This window comes from Amphiprion ocellaris, chromosome 20 (genome assembly GCF_022539595.1).
Source record: "Amphiprion ocellaris isolate individual 3 ecotype Okinawa chromosome 20, ASM2253959v1, whole genome shotgun sequence".
Classification (NCBI taxonomy): Eukaryota; Metazoa; Chordata; class Actinopteri; family Pomacentridae; genus Amphiprion; species Amphiprion ocellaris.
The window spans coordinates 14,780,225-14,806,707 of NC_072785.1; the positions used below are offsets into that span (position 1 = coordinate 14,780,225).

Sequence of the window (26,483 nt, forward strand, 5' to 3'; positions counted from 1 at the left end):
GCAGAATCTGTGTGGTTCTAGAAATAGCACTTTGTAGGATTGTGTCAGCAAGAAAACCTGCATTTCTCCCTCTATTTCTGTCTTTATCTCTGGTTCTCAAGTTGTACATGAGTTGGAGGGAAAATGAGGGAAAAACGGGAGAGGAAAATCTCCCGTAGGAGTTGCTGACTTTCTCTCGTCTGCCTCCTTCTTTCCACCCTTCTGCCTGTGTTTTCTTTGTAGCCAGCTGTTTGCAGAGGAGTCTGATTGGTTGCCCTTTAGCAATGTTTGATTGGTTCAGTCTTTTTCCTGGGAAGAAAGAACGAGTTCCTCGCTGGCTGTCAGTGCGTCTGCTCAGCTGCTCCTGCTCGTTCGCAGGACTGATCCCGTCTGACTCGTTGCATGTGTGTGTGAGAAGGAAAGACAGGAAGAAAGGGATCGAGAGCACTAATCTCTGAATGGCTGAATGAGTGGGACTATCAAAAGCCAGATGATGACACGGATAGAGAGGTCTCTTTATAATATGGCCCCGGCAGATTACAGTGGTTCGTGGTGATTTGTTGGAGCTCAGATACAGATGTGGAGCAGAGAGGGGGCAGATAACATCAACGCTTGACCACATGCATTCTAGTAATCTGCTGCAAAGTGCATTACACTGCAGGGAAAACCACTATGTCCACTATGGAGTATAATTCCTGATGTTTTCATCCAAATCTTCAAGACTGCAAAGCTGCCACTTGCAGTTCTATGACAACTAACCCCTTTGCACCCCGTCTCATCTTCCTGCTCCTTATTTTCTGGACATTTCAGCTGACAGACCCATGCTCATTTTTATGACTGACATTGCAAGAAAAATACAAGATCTGCAGGATTATATATTATTTTCTGAAGGTGACATCAAAGAATTGGATGAAACGGGGTCAGGATACTGTTCATTCTACCCCCCATTGTGTTTCATATCCAAAGAGTGAGTCTCCTCCAATTGGAAGTGGCGGTTCCCTTTAAGGATCAGGATTAGTGGCACAACGAGGACTGGATAGCGCTGAAGAAGGTGGAACGATGAGTGGTGGGGGAAGGGTGGCAGTGAAGTGGGGGTTGCTATCCATATTGTACTGTATGTGTCGGTGACGGTTCGCCTGAGGTGCAACTGGCATCTATGGAGCTACATAATGAATAAGTGATGTCATTATGGGGGTCAATGTGTTGATTTTACCGTTGCATGCTATAGATACACAACCACAGACTACCTCCTTACAGTGACACAGTGATTCCTGATCAGCTTTTTATCAGAGTCCTTACATGTCATGAAGGATGTTGATATTGTAAATCAATATATAACCAATGTGTCAATATTACACTGTAGCTTTGACTGTTGTTGGTTGAACAACGTGCTGAACCATCACATCTGCTTTATGGATTATTATTATACACATTATTATTATAGATTCTTCCTCAACCCGTCTAGTTGTGGATGAGTTTTGTTTTGTTTTTTTAATCTTCCTATCATCTAAATCCTAGAAACCTCATCAAAATAGATTTTTAAAATTCTGAATTTTTTTTGTTGTTTTTGCTCATTTTTGGATGCCATTTACTTCCAGAGTCATCAAGTCTTTACAGAAGATACATTTCCAACAAAAATGTGCAGCATAAAACGACTGTAAAATAATCACAATATGATTACATAATCACCTGATCACAGTTGTTTGAACTGACCGTGATTATTTCTAATAATCATTAGAACCGTTTCTATGTATCTGTATGAAAGCAGCTGGATAAAACTAACAGAAATGGAATATTTTAATCACCATCTCAACAGAATTTTTTCAAAATTGCACCTCCCTCTTCTGTTATGGCTTTATGGTTAATGGCACCAACTGGTTATCAGAAGGCGTTTGATGTCTGCCATTCTACTAATTACTTCTTCTAATTAATGTCATGAATTTAGTTGCCAAATCAAACACTGCAGAGACTCTTGTGTGCACCTTGTGGTTTTAGGCAGAATGATGAAGGAAAGCCTAGTACCTTTAATTTGTTAGATTTGCAGCAAACAGTCATAGGTTGTACTATTATTAATCTAAAGCTGATATTATATTTATGACAATCATCTACTACAATTTTATGACAGTGACAGCTCTGTTGGGATTGTGATGTATTTTTGTAGAACTGTCAAACAGCAACATCAGTTATGTCTTACAGAAGCTACCAGAATAAACTGGAAATCTTTAGAGTTTTGATCTACTGCCCCTAACATGGGTATATAGTAGCTTGCATATGTTAACCATATCTCTGTGCACAGTGGTGACATGGAGAAATCCACAGGATAACATATCCACTTCACCATCATGTGTAATTGTCGATGTGATCACTTGCCCTGGGGCAGTTTAGCTGTTGCCTGTTATCATTTTATAAATGTTAGTGAGCAGGCAGTGCCCCCTCCTCGGGGCACAACAGAGCCTCGTCTGTCGCAGATCGAGCTTGTTAACATTTGCCCGGCCCGTCGCAGCGTCGTCCTGCCGTCCAGCTGGGCGCTCTGAGCCTCAGACGAGCCAGCAGTAATTCTGCTTGGCACGGGCGTTGCTGTGAACCCCGAAAAACAAATCGCTGGTGACTAGCGCTGCTGTTGAACCAATCCCTGCTGACTGTGACCCTCATTTGACCAATAATAAGTGGCATTTTCTAATGAGCAGCGCCGTGTCGCGTCCCACGGCGGTGTGACTCTGCCGTTTGCGTTGCCCGCTGTCAGCGTGGCATATGAGGTCAGCTGTTAGAGAGGAGGCCAGTGAACCAGAGAGGTCAGAGTTGAAGGGCTAATATTCTGTCATCGTCGTACTGGAGGAATGTCAGTCCTGTGTCCTAACTGTGCATTTGGGAGAAGGATGGGTTCACTGTAGCCTGCAGGACAGCACTGACTTTAATATTCGAGAGATTTCAAAAGCTGATGATGATAATCGGCTCATAGCAGACATTTTTACTCAGTTAAGTGACGATCGGCGTACATGTGTCTGTCTTTCTGTGCGCACCATTACTCAAAAACGGAACAATGGATTTGCATGAAATTTTCAAAGGCAGTGATACGGCTTATAGTCTGGTCTAGTCCCTGTAAGTATGACTATAAGTGAACATTGCCTGCTGATGTTCACATGATTGCGATCCTGCTACAAATCTATCACTAAAGACTTATCGGGACGTACCTGTCGTAAATGATACGACTGAGCAGCTTTGGCTGAGTACTGCGCTCTCGGAGTGCTTTTCTTGCTATTTATGTATTTGTTCTGTTTTCAGGTTGTCTGTCCATCCCTGTCTTGAATGTGATGTAGGTTGAGCACCGTGGGGGAATTTCTTCAAATCAGGATGAAATGATTAGAATTTGGTGGCCAAAGATCACTGCAGTATCACAACACATATTTTTATCCAAAACTCACAAATTTCACACAAATGCTAAATATGATATAGTAGATCATGGTGATAAACTGATAGGAATACGTGCTGGCAATAGAAACTTCAATGGCAATTAGAAAACTGTTCAATAGAATGTTTGATAGTTTCACCTAAATGCAAACTGCCATGAAAGCCTGTAATGAAGACACAACTTCAATTGCATTAACAAATCCCAAGTGTGTCTTCTCCCTGGATGCTAAAAAGCCGATCATGGGCGCTCAGACAGCTCAGCTGGTTGAGCGAGCGACCCACGTACGCAGTGGCCTGGGTTTGATTCTGGCTCACGGCCCTTTACTGCACATCTTCCTCCTATTCTTTTCCCTGCCTATCGAATAAAGCCAGCGAAAGGCCAAAAAAATAGCTTAAAAAAAAAAAAACACAACAAACTGATCATAGCTCGACAGTGGAGCCCTTCACCCTCCGTCACTCTCCCTGTTGGCTTCTGTGTTGGTCTCTGGAGACGCACTAGTCTGCAGCCATCTGGGCCTCATTCACCCCCATCCACACCTGCACACCTCCCCTGGTGGAGGTTGCAGACAACAGGGACCCGTGGCAGCACTTGTGAGAACAGCTTTATAGTTTAAAAAACACCCATGATGCTGTGTCCCCCATCACCTCACCTCCACCAGCTCTGATCACCCTCCGTGTACCTCTGGGTTTGGCTTGCTGACTTTATGTAGTGTGGATCAAGGTGAATTCACTCCTCCATTCTCCACTAAATTAATATTTATATACACCACCGTTCAAAAGTTTGGAGTCACCCAGACAATATCATGTTTTCCATGAAAACTAATACCTTTATACATATGCTAACATAATTGCACAATGGTTTTCTAATCATCAATTAACCTTTCAACATGACCAGCTAACACAATGTAGCATTAGAACACAGAAGTGATGGTTGCTGGAAATGTTCCTCTGTACCTCTATGTAGATATTCCATTAAAAATCTGCCATTTCCAGCCGCAATAGTCATTCACCACATTAGCAATGTCTAGACTGTATTTCTGATTCATTTAATGTTTTCTTGATTGAAAAAAAATTGCTTCTCTTTCATAAATAAGGACATTTTTAAGTGATCCCAACTGTTTGAACGGTAGCGTATGTGATTTATTTATCTGTGGGCTTTTCATTGTTGCGTTAGCATGAAATAGTGTACAGTATAGTTCAAATAAAATTTTATTTAAAAAATAAGTAATTAAAAACATCAGTAATGATCTAAATAAACTGAAATGAAATATTTTATATCTTGATCATTTTTTCTGCTATATAGCCCAGCGACTGGAGGACGTGATGAGGACATTTTATATCCAAAACATCAAAGGTCAAGTCTGGACACACATGAATGTAAACTGCAACTTGACTGGTTGCTTTTTTTCTGCCATTTTATTATTTATGGACAGCTGACAGTTAATGATGGGAAATATAGGGCATGATATGGAACATGTGACCACAGCTGGAATCAAACCATGAATGCTGTGTTTGTGTGGCATTTGTCTTTTTGATTAAACTAGAGAGCACTCCGTGTGCAATTTTTTTTTGAAAAGGTTCCCTTTAACTAGTTTTCAAAGAATAGTGACCAAAAAATGCACCATGGAGCAAACCATTACATTAAAAAAAAACTGTGAAAATCTGGCAGCAAGGATGCAATTATGTAACGTTCAAAAACTGTGAAAAATGGTGAAAAACAATGGAATGTATCTGTAAAATAATGATATATTTAGTGGATTCAAATACAGTAAAACAGTTTCATTTTCGAATCACACATTGTGACAGATTAAATTACTATTTGTAAAAATGTAGATTGTGGTGTAGACATTATATACAATTTTGCTGTTGTTTTGTTTTAGAATAAACAGGTACATTAATACTTTATTTTTGAGATTTTATTAGATTTTATCTGTAATTATAGAAAACATGGAAAATTGGTAAAACAAACAGAAAAGAATATTTGCCTTTTTTTGTATCCTTAACATGCATAATTTTCTTTCAAATATTGGTACATATCTGTGAAATGCCTTCTTCTTTTTTTTAAACAATTGAAATATATTGAAACGTAGTGTCATTTTACAGCCAGCCAAACACTGTAAAAGAACAAATTGGACATTATTTACAGTTTTGGCCTGTTACTTTATGATTGACATGTAAAATATTACCTGTTTATGTGATTTTATTAGCTATCTGTAATTCAACAAAAGAGAATAGATCTGTAAATTGCTCATTAAATTTCATTTAAAAGCAGTTCTTTTTAAAAAAGCACATTTTGTGGTTAGGGCACATAAAACACAGACACCAATGCACTGAGCAGCAAGTCCACAGTTTTAATCCTGCACTGTTTACTGCACGTCTCTCCCCATCTTTCCGTGAAGGTACTTTTTTTTAATAGACCAAGCCATGTCTTTACACACACACACAAACTAAGCGTCTACTACCATACTAGCAGCTCTGTGTGGCTGTACTTATACACACTGCTGCTTTGAACTAAATATGCTCACAGAGACGATGCAAACATGCCACAGTTTATCACTGCAACCACTATCCCTCCTTCCATTAGCTATATCCGCTTTATCCTGTGGGGGTCCGATGGGGGCTTATCATGGTTGACATTGGGTGAGAGGTCAGGTCGCCAGTTCACTGTAGGTTTGATGCAAAAAGAAAATGATACATGCTCCTGTTCACGCTTACAGTCAGTTTAGAAATACCCATTAATCCGATAGGCATATCTTTTGATTGTGGGAGGAAATTGGGGCATCAAGAGAAAAGACTCACGCAAATTCCACATAGAAAGGCCAGCCAGGTTTGGACACACAATCTTCTGACTGTCAGGTGCCACCCAAACATTTATTAAACACTAATTAAAGCAAATAAATAGGAATGTCATTGGATTAGTTGTCCAAGTGTTGAACAAATTGACATTTTTGGCACTAGATAAAACCAGTGGATGACCACATTTCCTCCAGATTTCCACTTTATCTGTCTAGCTCTATTTGTTTTACATCTGGATCGCACTCTAATTAAAGTCCCTTTAATGAACAGTGAAGCTGATGAACTCCCCCCCACCTCCCTTCATTTTCTCCCCAGTGTGTCCAACTCAGATTGAGCGTTGGAGTTAGCGGGTCACTCAGTGGATTTTAATGGCCATTTAGCACGCACATCTCCTCCAGCTATTGTGTGTCTCATATGCTGGTGTATGTTCAAACGCTACATGTGTCCTCTGAGATCGAGGGCATCCCGATCAATAGTAACTGACCACAGTATGGGCCGCTGGTTGTTAATTCAGTCTCTGCTTAATTCTGGGTGGCTATGGCAACAGCAGGCTGGAGTCAAGAGGAGGAGCGGGGGGATAACAGCAGCAACAACTCCCCCCTGACACAAATATACACACTAAACTGTAGTGGATTGGGGAGGGGGGCTGGTTGAGTCGGATATGAGGTAATCTCCCTTGGGTTAACAGTATGACAGTAGCGCAGAGGTTCAATGACACACACACACACACATGCTCATCTATTATGCGGTCAGACAACTGGCTGGTCAATGACTTCATCTCTGCCAGTCTGTCTGTCAGTCATCTCTTTGTTGCCGGATAGATCATCACCATCGGTCTCACTGTGGACGCAGCTGCACCAGAATTCATAACTGTGGGATGTTTTTTTAATCTCATTTCATTTCCAACTGGACGTTTCTAGTTACTCCTGCAGTTGCTCTCGTTTGTAATTTACGTCGCCAGCTTTCAGCAGGAGGATTAAACTGCTTTTTATGAGTTATAGTTTTAAGGTAATGGAGCAGCGCGAGAGGGAGTTTGTGTCATAGACTGCTGCTGTTGTAGTTGTTGCTGTTTTTCTGCTCACCAAAATGGACATCCATCGGATCCAAGTGTTGCGTTACTGCCTCCCTCAGAGTGTCAGTGACTCAGGATTGTTTTACAGCCACATCTCTGCCAGGTTTGTACTGACACTTTGTTTGACGGTGTGTGTTTAATCATTTTTACCTCCAGTGTATGTCAGAGTGAAGTAAAATGTCAAAAGCAGCGAGTAAAACTGAAAGCAAAGAGAGATGACAGTACTTTGGGATGAACAAACAAGGATGTGCATTTGACGTCGACGAGGTTTGATTATTGTTTGAGAAGAAAGTGTTGTGATATTTTGGCAGCACAGACGGACAAATCTTTCCCCTGCTGTATTTTAATCAGAGCTAAAACACTAATCTGTAATCTTAATCTGGCTTCAACGAATTGTTGCAGCATTGAGGTTATTTCGGATTAGTTATTGTGTGCATGAATATTGAGATTTTGGCACAAAATTGCAGCTGAAAGAGCAGTTTGTTTTTACCTCACGTGTAAAACTAAAGCTAAAGTGTCAGAAGTTTTCACTCTGAACTGTTTTCATGATCTTCTTTTTGTTGTTTCCTCTTGCCTGACTGCATCCTTTCAGTCAAAGCCAGAGATGCTGCTAGAGAGATGCAGCCCACAGTGATGCTGCACCGAGCATCTTCTTTATTCTGCAGCTTCACAGAGAGCATCTCTGAATAGGAGGTGCTCTGTAAGGGCTCCATACATGTTTAATTCACCCAAGTATTAACGACAGCAGGGCTTCTGGCTAAAATGGCAGCCCTTTCAGGCCAGTGACCTTCTCTTTTTCTCCTTCTGTTTTCTGCTGGGAGGATGGAAGATGGAGGGAAGAGATGGAGGGAGAGAAAGCGAGAAAGGGGAGGGAGGTTTGGTCGCTGCTGCCGTCCCAAATGAGAACTGTAGGATCAAACAGCTCTGTTGGCTGCCTTGTTATCATGAGGGAGAGGAAGAAGGGAAGAGGGGGGTCAGGATTGGTTTAAAAAATAAAGGACAATGAGATTTTATGGATGCAATATGAGCAGAACACAAGGGCCTGCCTCCCTGTCTGTTTAAAGCTGATAGCAGCAGCATCATGACTGTAATCTTCTTTACTGATGGCTGCGATAGTCAGATACAAGATAGCAAAAAATGTTACACTGAATTTATTTATATTAAACATACATATTGCATCTTAGAATTGTTACTTTGCATTGTGGGTAATGTTAGTTTTTTTTATGACTTTTGCATTTATATTCATTTGGCTGCTTTCTCAGTTTAGCTCTATTTTTTTTACGTCTCGATCACATTTTTAATAAAGCCCCCCAGTCAGCCATGAAGCTTATGTATCAGTGTGATCAGGTTTCTTGATTACACAAAAAGCCGACATACCTGTCTTACCTGCCCTGTTGTTTTATCCATACAGCTATTTTGCAATGGATTTTTCTGAATATTTATAACAACTAGTGTGCAACCAATACAGGTTTTTCAATATTGATGCCAATACTTAGAGAGTATTTGTGGGCAATGGCCAATTAGATATTGCAAATATCATGTTGTCTGATAACATGCAACATTTTATAAATAAATAAGTAGACATGCATTTTCTCAAAAAAATTAAGCTTTAAAAAAATGGGTGCAAATGAATAAAAAAAACACGATTTTATTGCACCACACAAAAGCATTTATCAGCAGTTATCAGTATCTCTAATTACAGATCTGGTAAATGGATTGATGTGTGCTGTTGTGGTGAGCACATTGTTTCACTTACTGCTGCCAACGCCCTATACTGCGCTGCTCTTCATGGATTTATCTTAGGTCATGTGCACAATGGAAAATAATCTGTTAGCTCCAGTGGCTGGTGTGGAGTAGTCCAACGTAGCCCCTGTTTATCGACACACTGGAAATCAGTCGATGCAAATTATCTCAAAAAGGCAACAAATGTCACAGAAACAGGAGAAAACCTTGAGCAGAACCAGGTTCAGGGAGGGCGGCCGTCTGCCTCGACCTGTTAGGGTGAGGGTAAAGGGTAGAGAAAAAAAGGATAGCAGAGAAAAACAAACTGTATATCCACTGCTTTTAGTCCAGTCTTATTGACTGAAATGAACTCTGCTCCGTGCTGTTCTGCACACATAAATACATTTACATGTTCTGCATTAAATTCCAATACATGCGCATAATCAAGAAACCACACAATGACGGAAACACAGAATGTAGGTTAAGCATTCGCTGTCTGCAGATCGTGTGTAAATTAAAAGTAGCAGCGCACCATACGGATACATCATGCCATAAGACAGAGCTTTTTGCAAACAACAACTGGGACATTTAGCTGAGAACATAAGCACATTAATGCGGTTTGCATTAATGCCATTAAGACTGCAGTACTCTGCTCTCTCTCTCTCTCTCTCTCTCTCTCTCTCTCTCTCTCTCTCTCTCTCTCTCTCTCTCTCTCTCTCTCTCTCTCTCTCTCTCTCTCTCTCTCTCTCTCTCTCTCTCTCATGTGGGGCTTAATTGTGATTCATTCTGCAGTATTGCTCTACACTTGTATGTCAGCTGGGTAGCGGTTAGATAAACACACTATTGTGTGTCAGTTTGAGCAACATGGTGCTTTGGGGATGTTGAGGCTTTGGCAACACTGTAACCTATGGATTATGTGAACCTTCTCTGTGCTATATATAATAGTTTTGTCTTAGTTATTATTGGAGCTGTAATGCATTAGTGGAAGGGAGATCAAGTCCTTAAAAGCCTCATTATTCTGGTCTTACCCATGAATATGAAGGCATGTTCTGCATTCACAAGTAATACCCTGCATAAAAAGCTCTTGCATACAGTGGAAATACAAACATAAGTTTTATTTTGTATAAGAGGTGCAGTGATGTTCTCAGCATATGCAGGTGGCTGGGTTATATCTGTTCTTGGATGGGGCTATTTACTGTAAACTTGCACAGATGTGTACCAGTGCACATCTCACAGGAGAAGGCTGCAGTTAATCGTGTAATCTGTGGTATTTACTGCACACACAGACTTTCGCTCTCTGACTTTAGCCTTTAAGGCAGAGCGTCCTCCTACAGATGTGAGGTTGAAACCTGCTGCCAGTAAACCTGCTGACCAAGATACCACGACACTACCGCTGTGTGTGACTGAAAAATAGGCTCCGGTGCAGTCTTGGGCAAAATTTGCAACAGTTTAATTTTACACGCGTAGCAAGATTTAGATAATGTCTGTATTTTTAATGACTGTGTTCCATATACTTTCGCAGCAGTGTTAAAATACGTGCAGCAACGTTGCTACATCCCCTTTCAAATCTGGCGTCTATCACCAGTCTGCCATCTACTTCTACTGACTTACTTGCAAATGACCAGGCTTCACAAGCTTCCCACCAATAATGTTGTGCTGTTTTTAGTTCCAGGGCCTCCTTCCCTGCTTCTGCCTGTGAACTGTACTTTCCCCGGTGGAGCAGATTAGAGGTCTTGTGCGAGAGTTAAGTCCTGGTTAATTTAGATTTAAGACTGCAGTGAGGTAATGATCTGCCTGCTAGGCTCTGTCTCTAATCCAGCCAGTCAGACAGACCTGTTCCTTCTGTCAGCCGGACCCCCGCACCCACCCAAACCCACCCAAACCCATACTGGAAACCTATGCATTCCCACCCATCCTATACAAAGGCTCTGCCCTGCACCTAAATGCCCAGTGAACCCCGGTGGCTACAATCCTTATAATAGTAACAGACGACTAACTGGATCCATACGTTAGAACAAATCTGTGTGTGTGTGAGTGTGTGTGTGTGTGTGTGTGTGTGTGTGTGTGTGTGTGAGTGTGTATCCATGTTTCTGTTGGCTCTTTGGGTGTATGTACAGTACCAGTACCATAATATACCGTGTGTGGGTGCATAATTATGTATTTCAGTTCCTGTTTGGGAAAAAGAGTGGCAGCACATCACAACACAGGGCGGACCGCCTCCGTCTCAACAAGAAGACACTCAGAGCTGAAGCAGCTCTTTGTATTTCTGTTTGTACTTTACATTTCACATAGTGGGCCTCCCCTTATTTCCTGGATAAAGCTCAAGTATATAGAACGTGCTCATTTTGCTGGCTGAAATGTTGATGTTTGACCACACTATAGACAAAGAGATTTCAGATATGGCAGCTTACTCCGGTACAGCGGTGAACACTGCCTACCTGAGGATGCCGCTGTTTATTTCCCAAACATCTCCAGGTTTTAATTGTATGTCCTCCCTGACAACGGCTGAACGTCTCTATTATCTCCAGCACCAACCAGGGATGCATAAAACTGTGTAATTATCACTCCTGCTGCACAGGAAGCCGCTCTGGATGCTTTTGTCTCTCTGTTGGTTTTCGCGTTATGATTTTTTTTAAGCTACTTAATTAGCATGAAATGACTGATTAATTGAATAAATTGAGTTGTTTGCAGCAAGTGATCACTGATCTGACAGTTGACAAAATGATTAACTGGGATTCACTGTGGACAGAGGAGGCGTTGAAGAAGAGTTTGCTGAGTTTAGTGTGTTTGACCAGTGAGCTGCCTGGTCTCCCTGATTCTCCTTATATTTCACCTGATGTATGAGTAGCTGCTGCCCTTTAAAGGATTTTCTTTAACCCTCTGAATCCCAAGTAGTTTCTGGGCCTGTCACATTGTTACGAACTGTAGGCTCATTTTTAAGTGCAATTTAAAACCCTGCACCTCTATGTAGACAGCACAACCATGACTAGAAGTACCCAGAACTCAAAATTATTTGCATATTCTTTGATTATTTATTTTACAAACAATTTTTAAAAATTTGTACATTTTCCCAAATACTCACTGGTGTTAGCAATAGTGAAAAAATGTCTCTACATAGTACAGATATTACACATACTGTTTCCATTTTTAATTTGTTTCTATGCTTCTCTCCTACATAAACGCAGCCTGCAGTTCAACCTAATTCTGTTGAAAACTTCCCGAATTTTTGTCATGTGACTGTCAATCGCAGCTGAGTCACTCATGGTTTTACAATTGCCCTGTGGAGTGCAGAATTTTTTTTTTTTTTTTACAGAATCTGATTAATACAAATGGTTATTTTTTTCTTAATTTTTTTGAAACTAGAATATAGTGATTTGGATTAAAAATCACAATTTTAAGCTTGGGTTTGGTTACATTTTCCAATGGGACAGCACTTCACACATGAGTAGTTAAACTAACATCAGCAAGCTGAAAATCTAACAAATCTTTCTGTTTCTATAATTTCTGACTGATAAATTGCAGAGTTTTGTCTATAATTTAGTTTAGGGGAGATTTCTAGATTTTCCTTCCTGACCAAGCAAGAGCCAAACCTTTGTTTTCTGTTTTTACTGTTGATTTATAAATTAAACTGTTTAATTAGCTCAGTATTAAGATGTTTTATTCATTACATCTTTAGAGAAAAGAGAAAATGATCAACTAAGCATAGTAGTGGCAGGGCATCCTCTGGGTTTAAGTGAACGTGCATCATCTTCCATGCCTGTAGTATGTACTTTATTAGATCAACCATCAGTAATTATCATGTTCATTCATCATCATCATCATCATTATCATTAATTATGTCTGAGTGAAGCTGCTATGACAGCATGAATATCCTGTAGGTAGTTGAGCTAAGCCAGGCTAACTGCATCATTCTACGAAAATATAAAAATGTAACTTCCACAGTCACACTAATACCTTTCATAGCTGTATCATGCATGAAATACACATCTACACTGCTTTTGTGTTCCCACTTCGTCATAAATAGCTCTCTGCTGACGACCTACTTCTGTGAAGCGTTGGTGTCTTTTGGTGGTGTTTTTTTAACATTTAGTTTTCATCAGAAAAACAAAGGCCTGACAAATATGAGCCGCTGTCGTGAGCCGGCCGTGCGGGGCTCTGCTGAATCACTCATCATTTGTTCGGGTGTGTTCGGGTGCCTTCCACTGTGAACCAGCAGGATGAAACAATTACAGCAGTAACAAAAGCTAATTGCCATGATAGCAGAAGCCCTGCCCTCGGGTGCTACCCAGAGAGGACGCCTCCTGCACCCCACCACCCCGACCCACTCCCTGCCCTGCCAAGGAGACACTTTCCCAGCCCGAGTACATCCAGCGATCTAATCATGAAGCATGAAACTGCTGTTCCGAATATGCAAACTCAGCCTGTCATGTACATGCTTAGCATTTTCTGGACAGGATCTGGTTCAGGCATTATTTCTTCCAGCACTGAAATCTCTGCTAATGGACTGATCTGGGAGGGAAAAATACACAGCCTTGACACTCAAATTGTGTATGTATAGGATTTGCATGGAGGAGGAGGGTGAGGGGGGGCACATATGTCTAACCATGTGTGCAGGGAAGTGCTTTGCTTAATTCAAAAGCCTGGGAATGTGGCCTCCTTTTCACCACCCGCCTATGAGGCTTATTTGACATGAGGAAGCGCTCAGTGTGGCAGAAGCCTTCATATCCTCTCAGCTCCTGTTTTTTCTCTCAGCCGTCTATTCATCGCTCCCTCTCTCCTGCTCTGTCTCTTTTTCTTTTCCTTCTCACCCCTCCAAGGCTGCCTTTTGAGGTGAATGTTATTCAGCCTCCTCTGAGAAATCTGCTTATTCCAGCAAAAACAAGGCAAAAATGCTCAGATGGGATCTATTGAGCAAATCAAGTCAAGTTGATCCTTTTTCCAGGACCAGATTAAATTTAGATTTAAATTCAGAGTACACGCGTTTTCTCTGCTCCAATACAAACAAAAACTATTTACAGCGAATAAAAAAATTACGAGCTGCAGACTCTCTAAACAACATGTTGAAAACTTGTGCTTGTCTCATCAGTCTGTAAATATGTTGTGGGCAAACATGCAGTATCTCTTCTTTTTTATTCATGAGCTGGTAGTGGAAAAGTGCTCATGCATTTTTAAAGTTGTAGTCTATAGAACACACTAGAGGGAAAACACCAGCAGGTTTAAACCCTCAGAGGGCTGCAGTGGCCTGGAGTCTGAAACTGCCCGAATGATCAGTCAGCTGTAGTTCACACATGCTGTCGGTGAAACTGCTTACGACAGCTATAGTCAATATTTTCATATAAACGTGTGTGAATGGGGGTAGTTGGTAGTGATGAAACCACAAAGAAATATTACTTTACTCTGCAGTTCCTTTCAACTCTATGAAGTTTTATTATGTTTCATCTCAAACATTTGTTTTAGCTTCATACAGGAATGCAATATATTGCAAATGTGGCGTAGGAAAATAACTGAAAAAGGATAACAGACAGCTATATACACAGAAGGTACCCCGTTATTCCTTTATATTCTTTGGACTTGTACTTCATACACTCACAAAGATGCTGCACCCTTTATGTATGCCAGATTTGCTTTGGACATTATTTACTCTGGCAATCAATTTTGTGGAAAGAAAAAGCACACACTGGTCTACAGCATGTGGATTCTTCCAGTAATGTAAAACAAGCCTGACTGCTGCACTAAAATGCTGCCAGCCCACTTTTATAAGCCCTGGTGGCACAAGAGTTCTATTTATTTATTGAGTTTTTTGACAGTGACCGTGGAAAGAGAAAGGAACATGAGGAAAGAGAGCAGGGAAGTGACATGTAGCAACACTAGAGGCTCGCTGCTCAGTGTCATTTGCCATGTGGCATTCACCCTAACCACTCAAACACTGGGTCTTTTTGGTATTTTTTTTTCCAGTGCAGCAATACTTCGGTAAGAAATGTTCCCCCTTTCCATGTTACATTCCCAAAACTAACTGTCTTGGGTGTAGCTCATCATATGTAGCACTGTATGGAAAAGTACTGTATAAATGTTAGTGTGGTAAGAGGACAATAAAGGACCTTGTATCTTTACTTCTTGCATCCTTCTTGGCATACTTGAGATCACAACCTGCGTAAGTTCTCACTATCAATATCTTTGTATTAGAGCTTTTTATCTGAAACACGGATGCATATTGTAGTGTACCAGAATAAATTTAAAAGACGGACCTCACATTACTCCTCAGATGTAAATATCTTCAGAGATTCCATTTACTAGTAAGATTAAAGGTCAAGCTTGTAGGATTTAGTTGCATCTAGTGCTGAGTTTGTGGATTTCAACCAGCTGAATACACCACAACTGGCATTCTCCTTCCAAGTGTGTAGGAGAACTAATAGTGGTCACTAGAAATGCAAAAGGTCCTCTGTAGAGCCAGTGTTAGGTTTGTCCATTCTGGGCTGCTGTAGTAAGATCATGGATTCTATGAAAGAGGAACCGCTGCCTATGTAGATGTAAGGGGCTCATTCTAATCTAACAAATTACAATAACGCTTATTTTCAGGTAAAAATACACTAATGAAATCAAATCATGGATCGAACCATGGATCTTTAAATTGTTCAGTTTTTCTGCAGCAGCATAAAGATTTGCAGCAAAAAAACTCTAAACAGCTCTAACAAAAAGACAGACATTTCCATCAGGAATAGGTGGAGACCAATCCATAGCAAAAAGAACCACAAGCTCTCTTAGTCCAAACATGCCTGCTTTTATCACTCACATATATTAAGAATAACATTAACTATTGCTTTAGTTTGACCTTCAGTGCTTGGTTACGAGCTCTTTCCAGCTCTGAACATGAGTTTGATTCATCGCGTTATTTTAATGTCACTGATTGTGATTTTCAGCAACAGCTGACCTTTATCAGATTCTGCCATATCGCCTGCTCTGCGCTCATCACAAACACTCAGTCACTCTGCGTTCTGTTCTCTCTTCTGTGTCATCTCTACACTCAGTCACCCTTTTTCTGACTGAAAAATCATTAGGTAAAGTTGCAGCTCTGATGCTAAGCAGCTACCATGTGCCTTATTGTGTCTTGTCTCCTCTTTTGTCATGTGACCGAGCACCCATCACCCTCCCATACTGAACCACATGCTGCAGCATTTAGCTCACTGTTAGAAGTGGTGAGAAGCCTTTCTTTGGGTGAAATGAGCCGAGCTGCTCTGCGATGGTCTCGATTATTTCTCTTTTCTCGTCTCATGATGTGTTGATTGAGCAACACACTGTATGCAAAGAAGGATCAGTCGAGGCTGAAGCTTTATTTCTGACTTCTTGAGGAGAACTGAAACCATCAGCATGGAGCTCCAGGCCTTCCATCCCTCTGGCCTGAACTGCTCCAGAAATAGGGCCTGTTTTTGTAAGAAGATCCATCCCAGAGATGCAGCCACCTCCCTCCTCCCCTCCCTTTCTTCTCCCTGTGAGACTCTGGTGGTCTGTCAGGTCTCTGAAGTGGAGAGAAGTGTCTGTTATGTGATTAGAGAGGCTTTTTAACTTATTTAGGGATGCAGGAAACACGATGTCTGTAGTTATCCCTCATCGTTTAGAAAATGAGCGACTCATTATTGCTTCCCACTTAAAATAGTGTATTTTTATCCATTTTTATATTAGAAGAAACATGTTGTTTGCATGTTTTGAAGGATGAATCTTTGCATTAGTGTTAGCTGTAATACAGACTTTATCTTGAGTGAATTTTGGGAGGTGCCGCTTTTGAGGAACTTCATATTCACATCTGCTCAGAGTTCCTTTTTGTCCCCAGATGGAGGACGTTTATTGTGTAACCATTTTCCCGCATCTACACGTAGACTCACTTTTGTCTTACTTTCACCCACTTGCAACATCCAGACGTGTCACATGTTGATGTTTCTGCTGCTGGTTAACTCGACAGCAGTTGTGCAGTGGGGAGCGACGGATATTTGCCAGAGAGGTGGTGGTTGTAATCGTGGGAGTTGCTGCTGAAATCCATCTGTCAGACGAGCTTTAAAGGCTTCTCCCTTAGGAGCGCCGCGACGTGCTGCTCAGTTCATACAGAGATTTTCTAATATTTTTGCACAGAATTAATCATCTGTATGCAGCTGTCATGTGCCAAATAGGTTCTTTTAGTGCGAGATCCTTATGACGAGAAGATTTTTAGATTAAAGCTTTCAACTGGGAAGGAAAATATTTTGATATCCATTTATTTTGTTGACTGAGAGTGTTCAAAATCTCTTATTTATACTACACTGTGCACCATCATTACCCATCTGCATCACTTCCAAATCCTTGTCTGACATAGAAAATGTTTTATAGAATAATACGAGGATGCAGCCAGTTGAAAGGCTGCTGTTCCGTCACTGCTGAGTTATTCGAGGCTGTTCAGACGACCCCGCGGGAGCCAGAGAGCAGATGATGGCAGTAAAGTAAGAAGAAGCCGGCTGAGGCTGAACCATGTGTTGTTGAGGTCTGGGGGTGGGGGGGTCTCTCAGGTATCACGCTGCCTTCCTCCTGCAGAGCTCCACATCGGAGGAAAGGTTGTCCGAGGTGGGAGTTGCATGTTGGCATTTCGAGGTCGCTGATGTCTCAGGGGCCTTGAATATGAGTCTCACTACTACTAATAACTGCAATGAGAAGCAAACCCATGTATCTGCTCCTGCTCCATATATAGCTTTAGTGAATTGTTTAGATGAATAAATTTACACAATATAATCTCTTTCATTTGAGACTTTTCTGTCAAGAGTGAAGATAATAGAATCTATCATACTTTTGGGTGTTGTCGCTATTTTGCTGTTATTTTGTGTTGTGCAGTACGATGATACTAGGAGGTCCCTCTAAGGCATATCTCCTGTGTATCATTCCAAAGTCTCAATTGTTTCTAATTGTTGATAGAACAATAAATATGAAAATGTATCGATTCACGAGAGAATGACAGCAAGTAATATGAAATTTTAAATGTTGAAGCTGCAACATTTTGGCAATTGATTATTTTCACAATCAAGCATGAGTATATTTCAAAAGGTTCTCAGCCTCACCCAGAAACAAGAGGTGTAACTCCCACTATGGGGCATAACTGTATCCTATACAGCCTTATCTCACTGTCCACAAAAACTAAAAATATTTGAAGCAATCAAAGAAAAAGGAGAGTAAAACTTTGAGCTTATATGTTGTTGTTGGTGGCAGAATCAGCCAAATAGGGCTTTGAACTGTTGCACCATGGAACTTACTCGCCTGACCCGCACTGTCAGACTTCTATCTGTTTAAAACACTGAAATCACACTTGCATAGTTGCCATTTTCAGAACTTTCAACATTGGTTAAAGGAGACTATGTTGAAAAATAATGCAAGAACAATCTTTCTCCTGTGATGTTTTCAGAAAAGGCCGAGAGCTTTTTGAAGTAGCCTCCTATTTGTGTGTTGCTGCTTTAGTGAACTGTGTAAATTTGAATCCACATGTGCATTTTTGGAAGCTCTTTTTTCGTCTGATGTGTCTCCTGCATCTTACATGAACTGTTGCAGAGGTTAGGGTCCATTTACAGTCAGTGAGCACATCATCAGTGCTCTTTAGCTTGCTCTCTTCGGCCCTCGCACCTTCAGACTACTAATGTGAGCCTGACTGCCAAAGACTCAGCCCCTGAGGTGTCGAATGCAAAAATTAGAGAGGCGTTTAGTCGCTTCACAGGCTAAATTAACCTCGCGTCTTCCTGTCCACATCGCTCTCCTCCTGCTTCTATGAGTTTTCATGCTGAGGCAATTTTAACGCCTTTAAGCACATATGGTGCTTGAGACTTAACAGTAGTCGGCTTGTAAAACATATGGCTAAGCTTTTATACACTCAAGCTATGTCGATTGAAACTGGTAATTTTGTGATGTGATTTATATGAGCCACATAAGTCACTGACCAAATGCGTCATTTTGCTGAAGTTCCTTTGCAGCTCTGTGGTTGTGAACGCCGTTATTCAACGCTGGTAGCCGAGCGCTGTGGGACTTTTCATTAGCTTTTTACCAAATGAGTCTCCAACCGGCGACATGTGCACCGATCAAACAGTTGTGTTTTTAACACAACGTATCATTACTCGACACATCACGCACACCCTGCTGCACCGGTGCCTCTGAACATTTCTTGACACCACAATGAAGACCACAAGGGAACGGGGAATTTTCCAGGGTTCAGTTTTGGGTTGAGCTCTTGTTTATGGATTTCAGAAATGGCAACTCACCCTGTAGTCGGTATATGTGAGCTGTCAGATTCCTAAAGTGGGAATTTGTAGCGGTAACGGCAGTAAGGTGTGGCTGCACAGTGACCCATCAGTTCAGCAGAAAATTATACACCAACTCTGATTCGTTGGTTTTATTTTATTGACCACCGTCACATTTACACCGACAGTATGAAAAGTGCAGTGATGCATCTCTTTAATGTAATATTCTCTACTTTTTATGGAGATTCTTCCCTTTTCCCAGTTTGTTTTGTTCCGTTAGATTTCAGTGCTCCAACATAACAGTGGAGGTTTTACGTCTAATAATCTAACAAAAACAGATATCTGCTTCTGTACTTACAAGAAGGATTTCAACATCTCATTGTTTTATCCAAGAATGATTTCAGCTTTGAGCTCCTATGAAACTTTCACTGACTAAAACATCTGGATTGTGTTCACGTAATCCAGGTGTTTTGCATATGGTTAAATGAGAAGGTGCTTTATTACTCCTCCAAGGAACGTGCTGGAGTTATGTGACAATCGGTGTACGTTTGTCCTTCTGTGAATCTGTCTGTGCACAACATTACTCAAAAACAGACACATTTGGATGAAATTTTCAGGGAAGGTCAGAAATGACACAAGGACCAGGTCATTAGATTTTGGCAGTGATGCAGTTTGTAAGTCTGGATCTACGGATTTGTTAAAGAATTCTGTATCATTGCAAGATAACGGCACGGCGTCACTGTAACTATGACAACAAGTGAACACTACGTCAGCTGCCTGCTGATGATCACATGATTGCGATCCTACTACAAATCGACCGTTGCGGACTTATCTGAACTTATCCATTGGAAATGATACTAGGAACAATTGATTAAATTGTGGGGGTGTTTCAGAGTCCCATCAATTCCCACCGCCCACTACATATTTAGGTCATGTGACTTGGTATCTGTACATAATGAACACATGCATAACACACGCTTGTGCTCAGCGCAAGGTCATTTTGTTTGTGGGTACATCTATATTAAATGGCCACATTCTATGGTGCCATGCTTTATGATTATCAATAACTAATAAACAAATGCTACATTTCTAAAAAGAAAATGCTGCATTTCAGACAATGCCATATGGGGGAATGAACAGCCTTGGTGGAGTACTGCACTCTGAGCGCTTTTCTTGTTTTCGTAATGTAGTAGATTTCCATTTGTCCCAAAAAAGAAACTGGACAGAGAGCCACATGATCATGTTTCAGCTAAATTACACTGAATGCTTGTCTATATTCATTTCTACTGTTATTATATTTACCTGGTCTTCTTCTGTTTTCTCTCTTTCTTCTCTCAGTGAACAGAGCATCTGTCAGGCTCGGGCCTCGGTGATGGTCTACGATGACGCCAGTAAGAAGTGGGTGCCCATCAAGCCTGGACAGCAGGGCTTCAGCCGCATCAACATCTACCACAACACTGCCAACAACACCTTCAGAGTGGTGGGCGTCAAACTGCAGGACCAGCAGGTGAGAGATGCAGGGAGGAAGTCAATGACTTTATCATAATGCAGGGATGTCTCAGTTTCTGTCAGTGTCAGCATTCAGTACTAAGAGTTAATACTTAGCTCAATACATACAAACTTCATATTTTGTGAGGAAGTAAAATGCATTATTTGCTGTCTCACCGTCCCCCAAACAGTTTTATCTTACAAATCTACACAATCTGAGCTGCATGCATTAACAGAGTGGCATACACAAGATTACAACGTACTGACGTACTTGTCTTGTTATGTATAGTGGACAAAACCTGTCATTTTGTTTTATAGAACACTCTAATGCACTATCCAATGTTGTATGTGTGGAAAATGTTCTGGGTGTACCATAGCTTTCTCTGTCACAGCACTGCATATGTTTGACTGAAGGAACCAGCAATTTTGCCTGTCTCATGTCTTAAAAGGTGGAGGTGGAGCAGGGAGTGTGCGTTTCTCTAGTGAAAATAAAAACATTTCTATTATCGTAGCCATGCCCAAAATGCAGCATGTCTTGAGGTTACATTGTAGAAACTTGTGTCTCTTCTTCTGACATGTTAGATTGGGTTTTGCATGATGGTAACAAATTGATGGTCAAGACAAAACAAATCTTAATGTGACTTGAGTTTATCCACAAGAAAAGAAAATACACTGAAAAATTCGCTTGTGGTTCCTTTGTGAGTCTATTTTGCTATTGTTTTAGCAGTTCCTTTGTGTTGAGGCAACATAATTGACTGCCAGTCCTTAGAATGTCCTTCCCATCATTTACACATTGTTGGTTGGAACATCACAGTTTGGATAAGGTAAACAGAGATATAAAATGTAGTTGACAAACTGAAAGAAGATCCCATTAAGGTACATCATCCATTTGAGTGACCAGCCAGTTGATATACAGTTTTAATTGCCTGCTTATGTTTCCCTCCTCCATTAAAGGTGGTGATAAACTACTCCATAGTGAAGGGTCTGAAGTACAATCAGGCCACTCCGACCTTCCATCAGTGGCGTGACGCTCGGCAGGTCTATGGGCTGAACTTCGCCAGTAAGGAGGAGGCCACCACCTTCTCCAACGCCATGCTGTTCGCCCTCAATGTCCTCAGCTCCCCTGACAGTGGAGGTAAGGATTTGTGGCTTGTATAGTAACAAATACGTCTCACTGTTGTTTCCCCTTAAGCATTCACTCTACTAGCTCTTTATTTTCCACTCAGCACAGATATCCTGGTTTGTGCTTGACTCCCTGGAAGGGCGGTGTTATTTTAAGACATTTTCTGAATGTTTGAATCCAATCAAATGGCTCATCTCCATAGAGAAACTGGAGATGAAAGTTTCTGGATTTGTTCGCTGGCACTGGATACCTGCTCGTGTTTTTCAGTGGAACTTTCAGGTCGGATTACAGCCAGCTGTCTTCAGTTGTCATCTGTGATTAATTTGAATCTAATTTTTGTCTGAAAAAAATGTTAGGTAGATTTGAATTTGTGTTGACTACCTAAACGCTCTTTGTTGATGGTTAAAACAATGTGCACAGAAGGCATAAGCATGTTAGAGATCCATCCTAGCAGCACATTTAATACAGAAAACAACTGAGGATAAACTACTATAAGAAACAAACACAAAATATGAACTCATTTCCTGTCTAAACATTGTTAGTTATGTAATTAAGGTCACCGGGAAAAATGTGGCTCTTATTATTTTAGGAATGTTACAATTAATTTGTGTGTTGTATAAAATGAAAATAGATATTGTTCTGTAAGACAATTGCCGTTATTTTTGGAGGTTTTCCACATTAGTAGTTAAGAGCTTATGGCTGTCCTTTGACTCTGGCATTTGCGCATCAGTCATATGCAGGATGGACTATTTTAGGCTTGTCTTCTATAATAGAACATAAACATTTAATATGTTTGCCTTAAAACATTTTATTGCAAAATTGTGTGTTGTATTTTTGACTCTGAGCATCATTTTATTTTAGGAAGCAGCAGCATTTAATGTTGTATTTAGGAACCCAATGCATGCTTTAAACTGAAGCATCAACTAATGGAAAGATGTCATTAGAAACAAAATGATTCATGAGGACAGTAAATATTGCAATGACAGACTAAAGCACCTGTGAAATATGACAAAATCATGATTAATTGTATGTCCATGTTTAGTCACACTGCGAAGTTCAAAGCCTGTAAAGTGTAACTAAGCTCTACTACACCCTGCTGGTTAAAAATATGAACTGCAGCTCATAACAATAAACCGAACAGTAACAATATCAGAGGACATTTGGTTACGTTATTGAGATTTGTGCTTTATTTATGGATTTTAGTGACAGCTGGGATTTTCATTTTCATTGCACTTTATTAGTTTGTAGTGTTTTTTTCAGTGAGAATAAACAGTAAACTCTGTATAATAGAGAATCTGCACCTGGTTAAATATGCATTATGTAGTATTAGTCGTTTTTTCTACATGGCTAGTGAATAAATCCTGTTGAAACCCTGACCTGTATTTGAAACTGAACTCACACCTCGTCTTGGTTTACTAAATGGCTTCTGACAGTCTCTGGTTACAAGCTACTTATAAGCTCTGTGTGTGTGTGTCTGTGTGTGTGTGTGTGTGTGTGCATAAGATACTGAGAGTGAATATTTGCGAGTGTTTAGCTGCGCTGTCATCCCATCCCATCCTTGTGACCCTCCTATTGGTGGCTAAAATATCTCGTACGGAGCCTTAGTGTCGTTCCCCATCATGCTCACATGGCAGCTCTCCTTATTTCGGGTGCATTTGGATGTGGGATCATGAACCTCTTCATGCAAGGTGTCTCTGTTCACGGGAAATGCTGCCTGTCTTACTTAACCACATCCCTTGTGCTATTACTTGTTGAGAGAAGTAGCGCTGACACTCTAGTATCATATCCGATCGTTAGCAGCCTGTGGAAACAGTGAATTTGGAGAGTTTCCCACCATGCTGACTCCAGATCTTTCGCTTGGTGTCCTCAGACGGGTTTCTTCTGCCATCATCGTCCTCAGTAAGTGTCGTGCTGAAGAGAAATTTCACTTGCATGTATTCCATGGCAACAGACTGGCAGGCAGATGGAGGGAAGTTAGCCATTTTCTCACTATTTAATAGGAACTGCCTGGGCGTGTAGGTAATTGTGCATTGTCTTTCTTGCGGTGATGGAACGTACTGTACTTCTGTACAGTTATGAGATACTTCTACTTCCATTTTTTGCTGCTTTATTACTTATCCTGCCATTGCATTTTATATTGAAGTGTTCTTTTTACTCCTCTGCTTTGTCCTGGCACCTTAACTGTACTTTTCAAGTAGAAATGACATTAAAAACTTCTGATAAGCTTATAAAATGCAGTTATTACATCAGTGGTCCCCAATCATCGGTGGATGCATTTCGTAGCCCGCTAAGCTTGTCAGATGATATCATTTCAGTAATGTTTTGAGGTTTACATATTTATCCAGTGTTTCACATGAAGGGCAAAGATTAGAGATGACTTCAAAAAATACAGATTTGCAAAGCAGTTTCTTAGTTTCTGTTTTTATTTCTTCCCAGATCTTATTGGCAAGATCTCCCTGTGAACTTGGATTACATTACCAATTTGCTTATACAACAATTAGTTGTTAAAACTAGTTACAGCTTTAATATTGATAAATTAAATGATTAACAAGTAAATAAATGTGCATATTAATATAATGCAACATGTCTCTAAGCAGGACTGTAACTGCAGCACTTTTTTTTGGCCCTCTTATCTAATTTAAAGATGACATTTCCGTGACTGGTTGCTTGTGTAACTTAAACAACTGCTGATAATCTGTCATGACAATCACATGCTGCAGTCGTTGTGGCAGCCATGATGAGAGCTGGTCGGGTTCTCTAAATACCAAAAAGCTTCAGCACCTCTTTTCTTATCTTATTTAGCACAAAGTGACACACTGTCCATGACAGACACACACAGCCGCTGTCAAATGATTACATGGTCTGATTGTAGTGGAGCCAGATTCTCTTTGCACTGCAATTGTCTTTTCCTGTGTCCTCATGCATCTTCCTGTACATGTTTCCTTGGCCTCATGATGTTTTCCATGAAAGTTGAGCAGGAGTGTTCAAGAAAAGACAATCATTTGTTTGAGTAATCAACCGCAGCCACAGCGTGTCTGTGATGTCAAGAAGTCATAAAATTAACAGATACTGGCCATTTTAGACTCCTACTCATCTCACATTGAGGCCGATAACAAGTCAGGCTGTCATAACAGATTTGTTTGTTATGTTTGGAAAGAGGAAGTTACTGTTACCTCTGTTGTCTGTGATGAACTCATGGTGGTTCCTACTTTAGTTTCTTAGACAGTTAAGCCTAAACTGGCATCTTTCTGTTTTTTTTAAAGTACAATTCAAAATCAGAGTTAAAGAGACTGACGGTGTCAAAATAATCATGCCCATCTGTCTGTTTCGTCTCTTTGTTGCCACTTCTATGGTGGCTGTTAGTGATCCATCATCAGTTATTCATTTACCCTTCTGTGTGCTTAAAGAAACAGTGACAGAGTACAAGAGGACGAACAGTTGATTTTGCTTTGATTGCATCAAGACAAATCCCATCGAGACACACATACCTTTGCCTCCTGAGCTCCAGTGAAACGTCTACAAGTCTGATCAAGCCCTCTGGTCCCCTGGGCTTCCTGCTCTTCCTTGACCTTCACCATGGCAACAGCCAGAACCGTCTACCCTGCGTCATATCAGCAGCAGAAACGCACATATATGCAGGGAAACACATGCAGAGCAACACAGCAGGGGGTGACAAGTGCCTCATTTACATCTACCTCATTAATACGGATTGGAACTGTTGTGAAGTGTTAATATTGTGTTAATTGGGTTGTGTTTAAAGGCCGAATCCCTAAAGTCTCATAAAGAAAATACTGTAATTGTTGTCAGGTAGAAGCAGCAAAATGATTCTGCTGTATTTATCTTGAATGTCTTGTATGATTTCTTAGAGGTTTATGTTTCTGCTACAAATACTTCTGTTGGTTCACAGTTAAACAAGAGTGTCAAGCTGATACTGAAACAGAAAGCCTGTATTTACAGAGCCTGCAGGATGTCAGAGAGCGATGCCTCTAACTTGCATCCATTTCTCCTGTGCATAATATTCAGTCTGATCTGCATGAGTCGCTGCTTTATACAAACAGATTATTATTTTTATGTCCTCTTTTCTTGCAGAGCGAGAGCGTTTCTTTGCGTTTAACGTCCTGGATATTAACTCAACCCTCTGAATATTTGCTAAATGTGCAGTTGTGCAGCTTTGCCAGCAGAGCAGATAATTACCACGAGCTAAAAAGCAGAGTTCAGGGGAGTGTCAGCCATCGAGGGAAACAAAGCATCTTCAAGGCGTCGCTTCTGTGCTCTACCTAAACCTAAATCCATCAGCTGTGGCAGAACAAATTGAAGTTTGTCGTTATCTACATACGAAACCTGCTTATTCACTCACTACTCGATGACATTGATCGCCTCGTGCACACTGAGGGTTTGCTGCAAAAGTCAATGTTAATTATATTAACAAACTTTGCTCATAGGGGTTTAAAGTCTGAGCAGCATGCAACACCGTTTTGGAGGAATAATGGCCCAAAAATCGAACTTAATATTATTATTCTAACTTTTACAGGTATTTTTTACTGCCTTATTATTACCTTTTCAGACACTTTTCATGCATTCTTATTTGCACTTACCTTCATGAAAGGTACCAACAAGTAAAGTTTAACCCTTATGCGCTTGTGAGGACATTTTAGTC

At 40.7% G+C, this 26,483-nt stretch overlaps 1 protein-coding gene across 5 annotated transcripts in view; it reads left to right on the forward strand.

Annotated features, from left to right (window-relative positions):
• Positions 1-26,483, forward strand: part of evla (Enah/Vasp-like a) — a 40,503-nt gene that overhangs the window by 4,688 nt on the left and 9,332 nt on the right. For 2 of the 5 annotated variants that reach the window (XM_035943214.2, XM_035943213.2), the window contains exons 2-3: positions 20,554-20,722; positions 21,658-21,838. In XM_035943214.2, coding sequence (XP_035799107.2) covers positions 20,554-20,722; positions 21,658-21,838 — 350 coding nt within the window. Of the gene's footprint in view, positions 1-6,975; positions 7,359-20,553; positions 20,723-21,657; positions 21,839-23,449; positions 23,726-26,483 lie in introns of those variants that run through there. The other 3 variants (XM_023298967.3, XM_035943217.2, XM_035943216.2) reach the window with 3 other exon arrangements.